Genomic DNA, 18,831 nt, shown 5'->3' with positions numbered 1-18,831 from the left:
TTTCTCTATACAGGTTTTAAAGTTTAGCCTAGGTTGACGTAATTTTTTTCGTATCACGTGTCCAAATTGATTCCTTGGTTTTGTGGTACAAGATGCTTGCTGTTTTAATTTGTTACGTCGAAAGAGTATGGACATAACAAATACTAGAACATCACAAGACAAACAAATTATCTCAGGTGTTGTGAAATAATTTCTTTTGTAACTGTTTTACATTCATATATAAATTGTAATAACACAAGTTAGTATGCCCATGTTCTTTCAATGTTCCAAATCAAAACATCAAGCAAAATGTACCACAGGAACAATGTATACAAGATCATGCCTTCTGGATCAAGGGATGAATTTGAATATGTTATACGGAACTTTTACCAATTTCACTTTCGGGACAAGTATGTATCACAATATCATTATCACATTAATGATGACATTAACATGGCACATTTATGTCATTACCATTTCTGCATTATTATGTGACTAGCATGATTATATGGGGGTTTTAGTTTGGGAGTATTCTAATGCTTGTTTTGCACAAAATATGTTTGTGTATTAAAATAGCTTTCTGGTAACGTATTTTATGCTATGGCCATGCTTATTCTAGATTTAGAACATACCTACTACAGTATATATTTTACCTGTGGTATCATATTCTATACTTAAGAACAAGCCCTACCTGTACTAGTATAATAGAACACCATACTGAAGATATATTACATTTCATTATTATTTCTCAAGATATATATATCTGATGTAACAGAAGCATATGAATGTCCTCCGTCCAAAAGTTTTTTTCCCAGTGTTTGTACTTTAAGAACGTACAGGTATGTGTGAATGCACAGGTATTATAATGTAAGCTTTAAACTTTGATTACTTGCTAACCTGTAGAAATTTAAAGTCTGTTTTCAGGATAAATTCAGGGCTATGACTAGTGTCAAAAAAAGTTTTTGTCTAATTTTTTTTTAGTTTGTGGAAAAGCCACAACGTAACAGCAAATAAAATGCACAGAGTAATTGTATTGTTTTGCGGCTTTTAAATGAATAAAGAAAAAAATTCTGAAAAACTTTTTCTCACATCCTGACATGTATCGAAATATTTCCCAAGAGAATGTTGAGGTACTTTAAGTTGTTTATCGTATTTAAAACTGCACAAGATTTTATTAAGTTTGTTTTAATCAACAAAAGTAAGAAGAGTAAAAATTATAACTTTTTTTTTTACTTCCTGATATGTTTTTCAGTCATTACCCAAGAGAGCAATACTTGCAGCAAGAAACACACAACTCCATATGTGACAAAATCTGATTATGAGGCCCTTGTTTTTATTGAAGCAAGCTTTTTGCAAGCACAGCAGGGACTCGCACATGGCGGCACTTGCGATATCGCAATCATGAATGTTAAAACTATAAAACTATTGGTAGACTGCTTGATGTAACACAGTGCTGTCTTACAAAATGATTCCAAAGCATTTCAGGAAGCAAAAGGTATTTTGTAATTTTTATTTTCTTGTTTGCAAAAAATCTGATAAACTGTAAAATTACAATGAACACAAAACACTACTACTTAATTACTATAACATTTTATAAAATCATAAAAATAAACCACCTACTTTTCTGGCTGCTTGTCTTAAGTTTACACAAAAAATATTTACTGTTCTGCCATTAATCTCACTTAGTGTTGCAGCATACAGTATCGCAAAATGCAGTCACTACTACAATCACCACACGTTTATATTCTATACATCTACCTGAGAAACATTAAGAGCTAAGTGCTGTTAACTTTTGTTACCATTTGTATTTATAAGCAGTAGTAGTTTTTTTTTTTTTTAATTAATGTGTGTAGGTGCTAATTTTGCCATTGCATTAAATCACCCAAACACTCTTTGTGATGTAGGTATACGATATTTCCAATTTTTTATGTAACTGAATGTTTGACAAATATTAAAAACAAAAAAAAAATATTGAAAGCTGTGAATACATGAAGAACAGTATACTTTTAAATAAGATAGGCCTACCAAAACTATTGAGCTTATCAAATTATACATATACTTACCAAATGAAATGTGTTGACCATCTGGTGTGTATCATGTTGCCATGAATATTATTTTTCTGCTATATAGTTTCTGTTAAATACTATGTATTACTTTATTGCTCTACAGTTTCTGTTATGGACTTTGTCTCCAGATTGCCATTTATATGACTTATTCTCTACATTCTCAGTACTTGTAATTGTTTCTGTTTGTTGCAGGTATGTAAGGAAATTAGAAAATGAGCTGAAACATTAAACTCTTTGGACACTCCATAGAAAGAAAGAATTATTTTCTGTTTAATGCTGGCATGTGAAGACATTAGAACATTTTCTTGTAGATTAAATTCTTTGGACATTCAATGAAAATGAATTATTTTGTGAATTTTTGTTATAATAGTGCTTTTTTTATTTCACTTAGAATTTTATTTCATTGCCGGTTAATTGATAGTAACTAAGAAAGTGAAATAAATTTTTTTTTTTTTGGAGAAATAAAGAGTATTTTTTACAACCTTATATTTCATGATTGTCTATCTTCAAAACTTACCAAACTTGGGTGATTCATATGGAAAAAATAATGCTGTCATTTAAAGGAAAGAAAAGTGTAAAGATTTTTGCTGAACGTTCATAATAAATAATTTTACCTTTTGACATGTCAGTTATCTTTAAAACACATTGTAGTTATTAGTATGTACAAGAAAGAAAGTGCAAGATTTTATGCCTTTAAAATATTAGTGTTTAAATATTCAATGTGTCTTCGTTTTTTTCATTCCACAGCACATAAATGAATTTTTTTTATAAAGTGAACATACAAATTTAAATGTAACATGTAACCTTTTATGTGGTATCGCTTTCAATATACATTCACCCACTGTGTTGGTACATATCAAGTAAACCAACGAACAATTAGGAAAGCTACAATGATAGGGTTTTTTATACAGGAATGTTACGGATAAAATAATACAATGGAAAGAGATTACTGTGGACACAAAAAAAATTTAATATTTATGTTTTTTTTTTTTTTTCATAAAAAAAATATTCTTTAGTGACAATCTAGGCTGCAAATGTCTCATACATTACTGAATTTCTATACTGAGCATTACCAACACAGAGCTTACACAGTAATATTTCCTCTTTAAATTATACCATCAGGTGACACTACAAAGTCTCATAACATGCTATTGTTTTAAACAACCTCAGTATGTACCTTTATGGACAATTACTTTTATGGTGAGAAACATAATGTAGTAATTTGTGCATAAAATAATTGTTTATATAATTTACTTAATAGTCATGCAGTATAGCTGCACAGTATGAACCTCACAAATATAATGAAACCAGTTTTTAGTGAATGACCACAATATTAACTCTCAGCATTTTCACACACATGTCTTGAAATATTGTGGTAAATGTTTTATAGACTTTCTCACCTCTAAATCTTTTTTCTCTCGTTACCCACACATCCCTGGGTCATTTTTGCGGAGCCGGGCTTATCCCAACCGCCTTAGATTTAACCCTGCCACGTGACCACGCCGCAGGGTCGACAATTATGGAACTCGCTGACTCCAGAGGTAAGCGTTTTAATTTAATGTAGCCGTGCATATGTCTGCTGGCCCAAACAAAGACATTAAAGCACTTGTAGATTCACGGCTCTTAGAGCCTGTTCGAGTCGTAATTCAAAAACTTACGGGTATGGCCGACTCCATGCAAATCCCCAATAAGACTGCTGTTAGATGTAACGTAAGCACATAATGAAGCAATCAGAAACTTTTGTCAGGGTAAAGTATAAGGTATAATGCATAGTGTAACACCGCAATGCATAGCATGCCAATAAATGCGAGAACAAATTGACAGTGATTTCCAGTGCCCCCTTACCTAAGTTAGGCATCAGCCAACCATGCTGCCTGAGGAGTGTGATACTACTTCTCTAGTTAGTAATTCAACCACTGCCACGATCCTAATGAACAAAGCTGGGGCCGACGACCCACCAAACAGCTGCATAAGTTAGCCTGGCACCCTCCCGGAAAGAAAAGAAAATTTTTAAGCTGTAAATATATAAAGGTGATTTTGAATTTTCCATGAAAAACAATTGAAACATGCTATAGATACAACACTAAATATAATTATCCTGAAACATGTTGAATTCAGTTAAGTTCTGTTACATAGTTGAACAGTGACGAGATTCTGCAAGATAGGAATAGCCTCTGTCCTTAAGTATGGGCGGTGGGCCTTCACTAATCAAAATTCCCGCGCGTCTTGTTAAAAGAAAAACAAAGTCCCGAAGTTGGCCGAAGGTGAAGTCTTCGGGCATGTTCGGGTTGGTCCTCAACCCTTTGTGAAATGTAGGCTTCCCGTGTTTTTGGTGGGAGGGGGGTAAAATTAAAAATGGCTACTTAAATGAGTGTAAACACGTGTGGTTATTGTGAAAATAGATTGTTCCTGTTCACGTTGTGACCATTTATGGTGAAAATGACTAGAAAAAAGCCATGCTGTGTTCCTGGATGTCGAGATACAACATCTATCCGGCATCGCTTGCCAAAAAATGACGATGTTTCGTATAAGATATGGCTGGAAAGAATAAACAACCCTAGGCTTTTGTCGCTGGATAAGGAACGTGTTTATAAAACATACGTCGTGTGTGAACGTCACTTTATAGATGACTGCAAAAATCTTGGTTCGAAGCATTTAAAGATCTATTCGCTTCCATCATTGCATTTACCAAATTTCACAGAAGTAGGTACCGTAAATAACTCCTTTGGATATCCACGAAAAGGTAAGTAAACTTGGGTAAATATGTATTGTACGGATTAGCGCCAAAAAAAATCGTACAAATATGAAATAACTTTCATTATATGCTCTTTTTCGTCCTCTTTTCAAAACCGCCTGCGGAGATTAAAAATTCCAATTACTTTTGGAGATATAGCCGTTCTTATTTTGCAATACAAGCCCTATGTAATCATTCAACAGACGCCATTTTATATTTTGCCGTGTGTGCGTGAATGCCTAAATAACAGAAATTTTCCATTAGGTAAGGTTAGTTACATGATAAATACTTCAAAATAAACGGAAATTAAAAATAATATCAATTAATTTTACTTGTATAGTTTTAAGTATTTATAATGTAACTGACCTGACCTAACAAACGGGACAAAGGTAGATTAGGTCAGGTCAGCTACAGTATAAATACTTTAGAGCTGTAGCAAACCGTATGTATTCGTTACTGAGTAACGGGTGCGGCATCTAGTAACGAGTAACGAAACGTTACACACGAATGCATTTCGTTACTCGCATCTTTCGTATGTTTCACGCATGCGCGCGCGTATTCGTTACAAAGAACGATGTTTGTTTATTAATAAAAGCATGATTTGGAAATTCGTCGTACAAGTTTTTTACTGTTTATTAAAGGTATTGTGTGTGTAGACAAAGTTTTAGATTTGAACAGAAACAACGTAAGAAAGTATTTTTTACAAATTATAAATATGTATGTTTTTGTTTTTTATAATCGCGTATTTTCACGTTTTATGTTCTTATCTTAAAATATATATTATAATAAAGCCGCTCTAATGAGAGTTAATTGTTTCTTGGTTAACAAAAGCTGTTAATTACAAATATTTTTAATTGTTTATATTCGATTTATTTTTATTTACGCGACGTCATACTGTACGCGTACGAAATACGACTCGATTCGATGCTGTTACATAACATAGCATGTGCCATGTCATGCGGTATCAGAAGTAACGAGTAACGATACGAAAGTATTATAGTAACGAATACATACGGGTACACATTTTTTCGTTACTTTTACACCTCTAAAATACTTTGAAACTGAACGGACATTAAAAATAATAAAAATTAATTTTAATGGTTGTTTAGTTTTAAAGTATTTATAATGTAGCTGACCTGACCTAACAAACCGGGAAAAAGGATGAACAGTAGGAACTCACGTAATTTTCTTTTTACGTGATGTAGTCGTTCAACTACGTCGCGAAAAAAAAAAATCATACTTGTAAACAAGCAACAATGGTGAAAACGCGGGAAGCCTACGATTCACTCATCCTTCTGGACATACCTGAATACTCACGTTGGCAAGCCTTCTTTCAACAGATGAGAGGCAAACGCCCGATCGTGCATCTTTGGTTTTTTTTTTTTGTTTATTGTAAATAAATATGCAACTCATGAAAACTAATGGTCAATTAGGTTATGTTAGCTACATTATAAATACTTCAAAACATTGTGGATGGTTGATTTGGTTAGGATAGCTACATTAAAAATACTGTGAAATCATGTAAACGGTTTCCTAGCGCTGGATAGCTACATATTAAAAAGTTATTTGCTAAGCAACCATAAAATGACTTTACAGTTTTTTTAATGTAGCTATACTTACCTAATATAACCAACCATCCACAGTGTTTTAAAGTATTTTTAATTACTTCTTGCTAATTTTAAGAAAAGAAGGCTTGCCAACGTGAGTATTCGGGTATGTCCAGAAGGATGTTTGAATCGTAGGCTTCCCGCGTTTTCACCATTGTTGCTTGTTTACAAGTATGATTTTTTTTTCCTCCATATCTCCTAAAGTATTTGGAATTTCTGATCTCCGCCGGGTTTAATGAAAAGAGGAAGTCAAAGAGCAGAGAATAAAGGTATTTTCGGATTTTTAAAATTTTTTTTTAAAAAAAATCGCCAAAAAATGAATATTAAAAAATACGATATCTCCAAAAGTAATTGGAATTTTTTATCTCCGCAGGCGGTTCTTAAAAGAGGATGTAAGATAGCATATAATGAAAGTTATTTCATATTTGTACGATTTTTTTTGGCGCTAATCCGTACAATACATATTTACCTAAACTTGTTAATCAAAATTAAATTTTTTTATCTGCAGCCCATTAAACGTTAGATTTGTAACTTCAACTGTAGGAATTAAGGTAACATTTTTATAATTTGTATTAACAAATTTATACCATTTAAGGCCTAGATGCATACATTTTATAGTTCATGAATTGCATTACTACTTTATAGTGCCATAGTTATTCCCAGTTAATAACGAACATACTTCAATGCATGGTCATACTGGAATAGAAAACAATGTAAAGAAAATAAATCTTAATCAAGTTCAAACTAATGTTACTTCATCTGGGTAGGCCTATTTCAATAGTTGGCATGTATCGTTGAATTAAGCAGGAGGTAGGCTGTGTGTCGTTAATTGTGTGAATTAATGTAATATATAATGGTTCCCCTGAAGTCAGTACTTTCGTCTTTAAATTAGCTTTTGCCTGATGCTTTTCTCAGAATGTTTAATGTGTTAGTACAAACCAAAATTTAAGATTACTGCTTTTTAAGATAACAAAACCAGGACAAAAGTCTTTATCTGAATTGGTGGTTCTTCATTAAAAAAATAAATAAAAATTTTAAATCACTTTAATTTATTGCTATTGACCTTCCTCTGTTTTTTACTGAATGCGGAGTTATGAAATTTGTACTCGTTACAAAGATATTAGCCTACCGTTTATAGTTTTTATTACTATGCCTATGCCATATTGCTATTTGTTTACATTTATTTACATTGCATATCATGTCTGTTTTATCAGGCTGTCCTGATAACATAATCCTGTGCACATTATCCTGTTGTACCTGAACCTAATTTTTTTTTTTTTTTTTTTTAGCAGTGCGGAGGCGTGAACTGTCTTAATGCCCAAAACATAATGGAACAGAGATTTTAGAACTCAAATTGCTGTAAATACAGAACCATATACCTCTGTGCATAATTCTACATCTGTCGACAATAATTAGCACTTCAAACAACATGTAGCATTTTCTAGATACAAACAGATGTTGTGGCTCACCATCTATTGTAACCATTTGGTCTTAACCTAAAATATTATCACATATTTAAGAATTAGTTTTTTCTAAATGAGACAAGTTGTAAATATCATGCAAGCATTTTTCATTAATAAAACTTGTCTTTTGTGTAATACTTTTGTCGGTACATCTCCAGTAATAATCCCTAATGTTGCGGTGGAACTCACTTGAAAAATTTTGAAGGTTGAATATATTCAGTGTAATTAACCTAAGTACTGTTATTTTTTCATGTCGCACTTCGTACACATTATTTGTGCAACATTAACACAATCTTGTTAAAAGAATATTTTAGCTTACCTAACTGAAACTAATCAATCCTAAAATTACAAAATTCTGTACACAAGGGCTTCAGAACTTATTCCAGAATATTGTGATATTTACATGTAAACAAGCATACTTTTTTCCTTTGTATTTTTAAATTTCACTGGATGATTACCCACAGTTGCCTGTAGCTACTTTTAAGACTAGATAGTAACTAGTTGCTTTTTTTCCCTTAGAAAAGTGCCTTTTGATATTTCCTGCAGTTAATTAGTAATTAATGATAACTTTTTTGATAATCATCTTTGAATATATACTGGTAAAGTTACACAAGTTGTATTTCATTATATATATTATGTTATATTTACAGGTAGTTATAATGGAATACCAAGCTGTGAAAAAGATATTTCAGAATTACCATGTAAGGCAAGAGCGGACACATTACAAAAAGCATCAAATGAACATAATTCACAAATTCAAGCTATGGATGTTGATCGTGGTATTGAAGACAACATTGATTCATGTAAGTTGTAGCAGCCATGTATATTTTTTTTTATTCTTATAAATGCCTTAAGAGAGCATAATGCTCATACAAAGAGGCTGTACAGGCAATGTAACAACAGCAGTCAAGTCAATAACTATCCAAATACATAAACCATAAAGGAGAGTCTGACAGTAAAAACATAAAAATATTGACTTTTTTTCATTTTTAATTCCCAAATAAAATTTCAACTTTCTTGGATGAAATGATATGATTTTTAGCTATTGCAAAAAAAAATTCCAGATTTAATTTTTCATGTTTTTAATGTTGAACTACATATTTCATTAAAATAAATAAATTTACTTTTTAGAATTTTAAATGCTAAAATAATTATTTTGACCTTTGAGGATACAATTTAAATTATTTCTAGTACTCCTTTCAATAAAAAGTATAACGAATAGTATATTTCCCAAAAATTTGGAGTCTTACTTGAGATTTGGTTGATGTGTATAGCCTCCTATAGACCTTTCCAACTTTGACCTTGATTTATGGAAGACTACATTTTCTATCATATTCAACCCATTATCTCTAAAACGTTTTAATATACAAAGTTCAAACTTATAGCATAGCTGTAGATAGTGATTATGAAGTTACTGTGTACTAGAATTATGAAGTTGTATTAAGAAATATTTAATTAGGAAAAATAATTATATTAAAATGTTTGGAAAAATATTATTATTTATTAGAATTTGAATGTCTTTTCCAAAAGCACACACAACAAATGATTCTATTACAGTATAATAAAAACACATAAAATATAACATATTTAAAATCTAGAAGGTAGGCCTATAGGTTTAATGGTTTCTGAGATAATGGGACACAAGCATAGCATTTTTAAAATGGGCAAGATAGGACAGTCAGATGTCCCTTAAGCATTAAGAAGGAACTATTAATCTCCTTAAAGTGCTTTCAGAGTAATAAAATCAAGAGTTCCATAAAATAGTGTGTAATATAAAACTGGAAATGTGGTTAATTGTTTTACAGGTTCCTTAATTGAAAAGCAAGGACAGGAGACAGCCACAAATACTATGGACATCAGTTTTTTCGAAAGCGATGGAGTGTGGCCCCTTGACACAGTAGATCTTCAAATGAATGAAGAAACAGGAAACCAAATGGCAGATGCAACAATAAGGAATGAGCATTCTGGTAAGAAATAACAACTATAAGATTAAATATAATTATTATTTTATAATAACTTCTCACAGCTGTATGCAGAAAGATACATAAATAATAGTGATGAGACACAAAGTGTGCACATGCACAATTACAATGCTTTGGCAGCTAGGACACTTCCCTGTTTTAACTGTCATTAGTAGCCAAGCAGTATTACTGTCTAAATCATGCTCTATTGAAGACTCATTTACATCATGCTCACTACTCCAAGGAAAAATGTAACAGTTGTATGATTAATTAAAAAAATTATGTTATTTATTTTTGTTGTAACATGAATATGTTTATTATGAACTGCTCCGACCAGGTGGCCACCTTAGTTATTATATTTTAGAAGTTAGAATGTAACACAATATGATATTTTTCTATTCCAAATTTCTAGCAGATTTTGTGCACACCATGCACGTATAATAGTGTATTTACTGCAAAAAATGTATAATGAATGAATAACCTGCCATATGCAATCACTTGACTGTCTGATGAACCTGACATAGAGTGAAAAGTAGGGATTTTACATATTGCATTTCATTTTCTAATGAATTAGACATTTTCTCAGACTGGTTCATTAATTGGCATTTATATTCCATACAATTTGAGTTTGCTATATATTTTGGTTTATCTTCCAATTAAAGTTCCTGGCAGTTCCATTATATGCAACAGTAACTGAAATTTAGTATCATAAAAGTTCAAATTTTTTGTTTCAGAATGTTTATTACACTTAACACAACCTCTTTCATTTTTACCATTGTTTGATTGTTTGACAGCTGTTTTTTTCCGCCTACAGGTTCACGTCTAAAAAATAGAAACAATTCTTTGCTTAAAAAAACTGGAACAACACGGCAGATGAAACTCACTCCCAAAGCACAGAAGCTTTATTCTGAAGCAACTAAATTGCTCCGACAGAAAAGATGTCTCTCCCTGCGAGTAAAGCAATATAAAACAAGAGTAAAGTTAGCAGAAAAATTTTCTGAAAGTAGTTTTTTTGATAACTTAATAAATAAAGTTGACTTAGTTACATATAACTTCATTATGTCTCAAATCAGAACACAAAAGCACAAACCTAAGGGTAGGCGCTTCACATTAAATGATAAGATATTTGCTCTCTCTGTCCTGAAACAAAGTCCCAAAGGGTATAAGTTGCTGTCTAAATATTTTTCTCTGCCTTCAAAAAGACTTTTAAATAATCTCCTGCAAAAGCTTGACTTCAAGCCTGGTATCAACATGCGTGTCATGGCACATTTAAAGGAAACTGTGACCAAGTTGAATCAGAAAGACAGGTACTGTTGTCTCATGTTTGATGAAATGAGCCTTCATCCCAATATTCAATATATGGTGAAAGTGTTGACAGGATAGAGGGGTTTCAGGATCTAGGGAATGGAAAACAGAAACCAACGTTTGCTGATCATGCTTTGGTTTTTATGGTGCGTGGTATCAGAAGAAGGTGGAAGCAACCAGTTGCATACATGTTTACCGACAGCACTTTTAAGGCCCCACAGCTTGTACAATGCATTAAAAACGTGATCAGTACCTTGCAAGAGACAGGCCTGAAGGTAGTCGCCACAATCTGTGACCAGTCATCTACAAATACTGCCGCTGTAAACTCACTTTTACGACAGACCCAGGAAACTTATCTAAGGGCAGAAGTTGAAAACCGTAACATGGGATTTGTCATCAATGGACAAGAAATTGTACCATTATATGACCCGCCCCATCTCCTTAAAGGTATACGTAATAATTTGTTAAGTAAATGTCTTCAATTTAGGTTGAATGGCTCCGCAAAAAAAGCTTGCTGGAAACATATTGAACAGTTCTATGAATTGGACAGCAGAAGTGGTGAAACAGAATTTCGAGCCTGTCCTAAGCTCACAGATGAACATATTATCCCTCACAAAATAAAAAAAATGAAAGTGAGCTGTTGCAGTCAAGTGTTTAGTCAACGCTTGTCTGCTACTATGCGGATGGCCTGTCAGTGGGGTAAACCAGGAGAAACTCTTGACAAAGATGCTGTTGATACAGCAGATCTATTGTTGTTTATGGACAGACTGTTTGATAGTGTCAATGGGACAATGCTGAAACCTCAACCAGGAAAACCTCTTCGCTCTGCTGTAACCAGTCAATCTCCACACGTGGAATTTTGGAAGGAAGCTGTTGAAGTCCTGTCAACGTTTCGGTTTGTTAATGAACAGACAAAGAAAGAGGAAACACCACCATCAGTCAAAAATTGGATAGTGACTCTGAAAGGACTTAAATACCTTTGGGAAAAACTTCGAAATGTTGGCTTCAAGTTTTTGGCAAACCGTAATTTCAATCAGGATCCATTGGAAATGTTAACCCCACATGTTCCAACTTCAAAACTTCACTGAAAAGCATTTTGCTGAATAACTTTGTGTCCATTCATTCTGTGAACGCAAATTGCGAAGAAGATGACAGTGTAGGAGCTTTGAATTCATTGAAGAACCTTCTGTGTGCACACCAAGAAGAAACTACAGAAGCACGTTCTGAGTCACCATCTCAAGAACATTCTATATTTGATGACAAAATCTCAAAAGAGTGTACACCGATTTCTCATTTGTGTAACTCAACAAATGTATATGTCAGTGGTTATATTGCTAGGACAGTTCTAAAAAAAATCAAAGGTTGTAAAACTTGTAGAGAAATTTTATGTACAGATACTTCTTCACCTAATGATGACATTATCACTGCACGGTCGTACAACCCTAAATCACTGTCTCGCCCTAACTCATTTTTCACAGACATTTGCAAAACTCTTTTCAGAGCAGTTGATACAAATTTACCACATATTTGCCATGAGAATGATATTAAGACAAGGATTTTTAGAAAAGTGATGTTGAAAACAGAATTGCTTTCTAAGTGTAGTATTCATAATTTACACTCATGTGTCTGTGATACAGTGATAAAATTTTGTATTCATTCTTGGTGCAATACTGTTAATAGAATTTTGACTGGAAAGTATGCTGCTCCCAAACTTAAAGATCCTATAAAAAATTTGGCACGTGTGAAATTTTTGAAATCACGACACAAAAAATAAATAGTGATGTGACCCTCGCTCACTCATTAATGGTTACTGGGTACTTATAAGTTACGTACTTCAGAATGACAATGTGTTGTGACTTGGTATTTGTTGATATTGGGTCTGTCATTGAATGCAGAATGTCGGAATGAGAGTATGTTGTGACTGCTGTATTTGTGTGTAGAAATGTTGAAATGTGTCATGTGGTATAAAATACAGCAATACAATTAGTTATTTTTAATGTATCAAAGTGACTTTTTCCATACTGTCAATTTATTATAAGAGTATTTTCTTTATTCATTATGTATAATGTATTTTTAATGACAGATGGACACATATCTAAATAATGGCTAGAAACTATATGTTAAAAGCTCATCCTAGCTTATGTTGCTAATTCATGTAAATAGGATGGATGATTGTATAGTGAACTTAACAATTGATTTTAAAATACTGCTGTGTAATACAGGTCTTTATAAAATATATGACAATAGTTGTGTTCTGCATGGATTTATAGTAAATGTTTATACAGTTGTACCTAAATTCAGGATAACATTATTTGTACGATATATTTCTAATTGTTTGTGACTATGATGGGCCAGTGGCCTGAGCGTTTGCCTCATGCCAAGGGAATCCCAGTTGCAATCCCTAGTGGGATTATCCTGTATTTTGGCATGTGATGCTAGTCCACACATTTTCAGGACTCTCATTTTCCCTGCTATAGCGTCCCACTCTTAGATTTCATTGTGGAGTTACATGGGCTTACACTTTCTAACATGAGCGAACTTTCCCTGATGATGTGGGTGCTGTTTGTCAAAAAAATTATTACATTTGAGGTAAAAGTTACATATATAATTCCTAGGACCATTTTAAGGTGTTAGAAAATTTTAAAATTTTACTGGGAACTCTTTTGATGAATCTTCAGTGGTTATCAAACCATAAAAAATTACCTACATTGGTATCATATTAAATTTTTTTCTGGAAATAAATACCTGTTTTTGAATGCCACGAAACAAATATTATAGCATAAACTCGTCAAATATTAGTAATATGATTTAATCTTTAAATGTGCCTCGTCACTGACTGATACACGAGGGTAGCAGCAGGAAAGTTGTTCATGATAAATTGAATTTGTTTTTAACATCAACACAACCTTAATAGCTCCTACGGTTTTTGTATGCCTAGTCTTTAAAAGGTACAAGCAAAAGTGCACCCGGCCATTCATATAGACCGAAGGTCACTCTGTTTGTAAATGTATGTTTTTATCTTGGCTATATTAGGTTCTGTCTACAAGGGAATTGAAAAGATAACAGCTAGGTGGGACAAGATTTTACAGGATTGACTTGTGTATTAAAAAAAATTAATATGTATTGGTTTTCAATTACCTTAATTAATAATGCTTGAAATATAATGTTTATATTGTATAGTAAAATTATTAATAAAAATAAATTTTTCTTACAGAAGTACATTTATTATTTATTTGTCCCTGTGCATATTAAAATGTTCCTATATTATTAAGATATAATCATGTATTTCTTCCCCATATGGTAATTGCCTTTGTAGGGATGTAAGACTTTATTAGAAGTAATATAGTTTTGTCATCACCTAAATGCAACCTCTCTGTATATAATTGTTACTGAAGTATTTTCCACTGGTATATTTAACATTTTGTAAGTTGAAAATCCCTGCAAAACACAGTAAAAAGAGGAAAAGGCAGCAAAATACGTCTGGTACCTACTATGTTCACATTCTCTGAATTGATAATTATTTAATTCAATGTAATAAAAAAACAGTAACATTGTCCATATCACTAATGCTGAATCTTATTCCATTAATTGCCATTCAATTGTTGCGTTGTAAAAAATATTGAAATAGTTTTGAAAACCAAAAAGAAACGCAGGAACTACCTAAGTATCACTTGCAGTAAAAATGTGTGTGTTTGTGTAAGATTTATTGAGAAACAGTACTTAATTTTTACTGTTAGTATTGGTCCCACATTAATTTAAAGTGTTCGGTCAGACTAAAAAATTTGGATAGTAATTTACAGAATCAAAGTGGATGGAGGTGAATAACAAATACTTACCTGTATTAAGTAATGGAAATTAGTAATTGAATGTTTTTTTTTCAGCTACCATTTGCATTTATATACTGGCCAAATTATTATTTTTAAAATATTCTATTTGAATGGGCTGATGGTTAGGCATCAATTTATTATTAAATTAACCGTAGATAACCCAAAAAACTACTTTTTTTGGGGGGGGGGGGGGGGGAACCAAATTTAAAATGCAATGAGTACTTGCAAGTTTTCAAATTATATCCCATGCCACAAATGTTCTTAAAAATATTTTCTTTAGAAGGAATGTAAGACTTTTCATTTTCCACCTCCCACCCAATGATAGGAATGTCTCAAGGTAAGTACATATATAATTGTAGATCATGTATGTCTATGCATTAAAAAGAACCTAATACTCCAGGTTGGTTCAGGTTATTTATTTTTAAAATTAATTTAATTTTTAGTTTGGTCTAATTACTAAACTGTTAATTCACAACATGTTCTAATGAAAGCATTAGGAATAAAGAAATGCACCATTAACATGTGATTATTGCAGTAATTTATTTTTCATGTGCTGCTGTGTGAATTTAACACAATTTTTACACTCCCACAATTTATATATAAAGTACATTACATATATACATATATATATCCTAATATATTTATATTCTGTTCACTCAAGTAAAGATATATATATTTTTTCATAATAAAATTACATAAATTTATATACAATTTAAATAGATTTTTTAAAAAAAATTTAAAATTAAAAATTCACTTATTTACTTTAATTATACACCAAATGAAAAGTTATATATAAATGTTTAACAATTTATTCATCAAAATATTGTACACAAAATGTGCATCTATACTTTATAGAAAAATTTTGCATGAATTTTGTTCATTACAGGCAAAGATATACATACAATCATACTAAAGTAGACTCCCGATTATCCATGACGAGGATAATACAAAATAATTGAGGAAAAATTATTTTTCTCTCAATGTTTTTTTAGAAGATGGCTGCCCATAAATGAGATATTTGTGTCAGAATTCATTGCTGTTACAAAATTTTCATACACTTCACAAAATACGTATAAAAATAAGTTTAAAAAAAATAATGGTTCAATTTTTTTTTTTAATTTTTAAAAAATTGCAGATTATTAATACAATAGTGTCCGAAAACGTAACCATGCTGCAATTTGCGCACAATTCACTAAACACAGACAATGTTCAGGCAATTGATTTTTTTTTTGGAAAGTTTTAGTTTTTAAATTGTTTTGTCCTGTTTATTTCTACTAAATCGCCTCGTGAATGCGCCGATTGTGTCCGAGATGCTGCAATATGTGTACATTAAAAAAAAAAAAAAAAAAAAAAAATTATAAAAAAAAATTTCTAAAAGTTAATTTTTAAAAGAAATTTTTTTAAGAATTTTTTTACAAGATGACCATCAGTTAATCCGCCACCGTATATTCAGGAGTTTACTAGTACTAAAATGTAGGTTAGTTGAGTTAAGAAGTATTTCAAATATCCCGCTTCTGGCTGAGGTTTGAATAACCCGCGCCGATTTTTTTTTAGCCTAGTTCTGTGCACACCCGCTTGGCGCGCTGCAAACACTGTTGCGGCAGCTAGCCTTCCACTTTCCATTCTATACCTCCCTCTCTTTTCTATGCCCACACTGCTGCGGCATACTCCAGCCTGGGGCAGACCATAGTTTTATAGGCCTTATCACGTAAGGTGCTGCTTCCACCCCTGAGCACTCGTCCCAGCATGCCCAGGGCCTGTCTGCTCTTCTTGACTACCTTTTCTACCTGCTCCCCCCACCCCAGGTTACCCTGCAGTACCACCCCTAGATATTTATAACTGGCGGCCTAACTTATCACGTATCCCCTCCAGCGATATTCCCTCCTTTCAATCTTCCTCTTCCTGGTAATCCTGACCACTTTCATCTTTCCCACATTTATTTCCATGCCATTATTTCCCACCCACTCTTCCAGCCTTTTCAGATCATCCTGTAGCCCATTCCTCTCAGCATCCATGTATACTACGCAGTCGTCTGCAAAAAGCTTGATATGCCCTTTTGTCTCCTTTCCTAAATCGTTCATGGTAAATATTTACTTGGGCGGTATTCCCGAGAAAAAAAATGTTAAAAATCCGAAAATACCTTTATTTGATGCTCTTCAACTTCCTCTTTTCATTAAAAGCAGCGGAGATTAGAAATTCCAAATACTTTAGGAGATATCGAATTTTTAAATTTCTTCATATGTAGTTGAGCGGTATTTGCGAAAAAAAATGTTAAAAATGCGAAAATACCTTTATTATATGCTCTTCAACTTCCTCTTTTCATTAAAAGCGGCGGAGATTAGAAATTCCAAATACTTTAGGAGATATCGAATTTTTAAATTTCAGCACAAAACCAGCGCATTCCTGTGTTACGATCGCGCTTGGCTGCAGTGCATGGCATCGCCGCACTCGTTCGGCCTGTCTGCGCCCCCTTCCACCCGCATCCTCTCCCTGGTATCTCGTGTCATACTATCTCGCTACATCCTGACCGTCGCAGCGCGCACCTGCCTCAGATCGGGTTACTTAAAAGAGGCCGCACTGCGGAATAAAATGACTCAGACGCCTTTATCGGCGTTCTTAGAGCAGCCACCGCGTCCTTCGAGGACTCACGATGCGTTTCTGGGCATTTCGACGGCGAAGGTTGCGCGATATCTCGGAGACATGCCCGATTGTTCTGGATGGGAACCCAAGGGCTATTTAAGGAGGTTGGGCCGACCTTCGAGTCAGAGTCAGAGAGAGAGTCTGGGTGGGGAGTTCTCCCGCGGCGGAGTTTCCGGGCGATAGTGCCGCAGGTGCGGCAGAGTGGCGAAGTCCTTGGACGAATGTTCCAGGGCAGGGAGTGAGTGAGTTCAGTGGAGTCGGGAGTTTCCGGGCGATAGAGTCCCGAGTGAAGTGGCGAGCGAGTCGTCGAGTGGGATCTCGGCGAAGGGTGTGACAGCGGCGGCGAAGTGCGGCGACGGAGTCCCGCGGCGGAGACCCACGAGGGGTGCTGCGGCGAGAGTTGCGCCGGAAGTGCGGCCCAGCGAGGTGTGTGAAACGAGTGACTGGGGAATTGACATTTCTTTACATGTAATTAATTATCTGCCAATTTAGAAGATTATTTGTAAGTGGCAAGTAGTAGTAATAAATAAAACTGTGTGTGAAATAAAATCTATTTATTGGGCTATCCTTTACGAACCCCCGCAGGTAAATCGTAACATTTTGGTGTCAGAAGTGGGATAGCCCTAATTAATAGATTTAGGATTCAGTTTTATTATAAGAATAGTTAAGAAATAGAATTTAGTTTACGAGAATATAGTTAGTGTTTAGAACTTTAGTGAATTTGAAATTTTCTAGAGTTAGTTTGAGTATACTGTAGTCAGTGTTAGTTTTGAATGTAATAAGGTTCGGCTAGGTCATTTAAAATTAAGATCAGTATTAGAAAAAAAATTATTTAGGTTGTTTAATTAGTAAATCCTTTAGAGAGAGATGGCTGCTGAAGAGTTAAGTGCAGAAGATATCGAGAAGATAATGGTTGCCCTAGAAAAGATCAATAATAAAATGGAAGAAATGGTGGCCAGTGTGAAGAAATATAACAAAGAAATGTTAGCGAGTATGAAGAACTTTACGGAAGAAATGAAGAGTGGAAGGAAGGAGAGTAAGAACCACCATGAAGAAAAGAAGAGCGGTTCAAATAATAGCCTAGAGGAAATGAAGAAGGGTCAGGATGAACTGAAGCATGGCCAAGAAGAAATGAGGAATGAAATGAAGACCGAAGGGAAGATAAGCATAGAAGAGAAGAACAGCCTAGAGAAAAACAGCAAAGAGAAGAACTGCAAACAGAAGACCAGTCAGGAGAAGAACAGTGAAG

The 18,831-nt window shown here is 33.5% G+C and overlaps 1 protein-coding gene across 1 annotated transcript; it reads left to right on the top strand.

Annotated features, from left to right (window-relative positions):
- The first annotated feature begins 4,388 nt into the window (after positions 1-4,388).
- LOC134539574 (uncharacterized) lies at positions 4,389-14,331 on the top strand. Its single transcript, XM_063381723.1, has 4 exons — positions 4,389-4,788; positions 8,500-8,652; positions 9,655-9,816; positions 10,625-14,331. The coding sequence occupies exons 1-4, from the start codon at positions 4,476-4,478 to the stop codon at positions 11,191-11,193; spliced, it is 1,197 nt and encodes a 398-aa protein (XP_063237793.1). The 5' UTR covers positions 4,389-4,475; the 3' UTR covers positions 11,194-14,331.
- Positions 14,332-18,831: the final 4,500 nt, after the last annotated feature.

This window comes from Bacillus rossius, chromosome 15, assembly GCF_032445375.1.
Source record: "Bacillus rossius redtenbacheri isolate Brsri chromosome 15, Brsri_v3, whole genome shotgun sequence".
NCBI classification, from domain to species: domain Eukaryota; kingdom Metazoa; phylum Arthropoda; class Insecta; order Phasmatodea; family Bacillidae; genus Bacillus; species Bacillus rossius.
The sequence above is the reverse complement of the archived record's forward strand: the minus strand, read 5'-3'. Positions and strand labels throughout refer to the sequence as shown.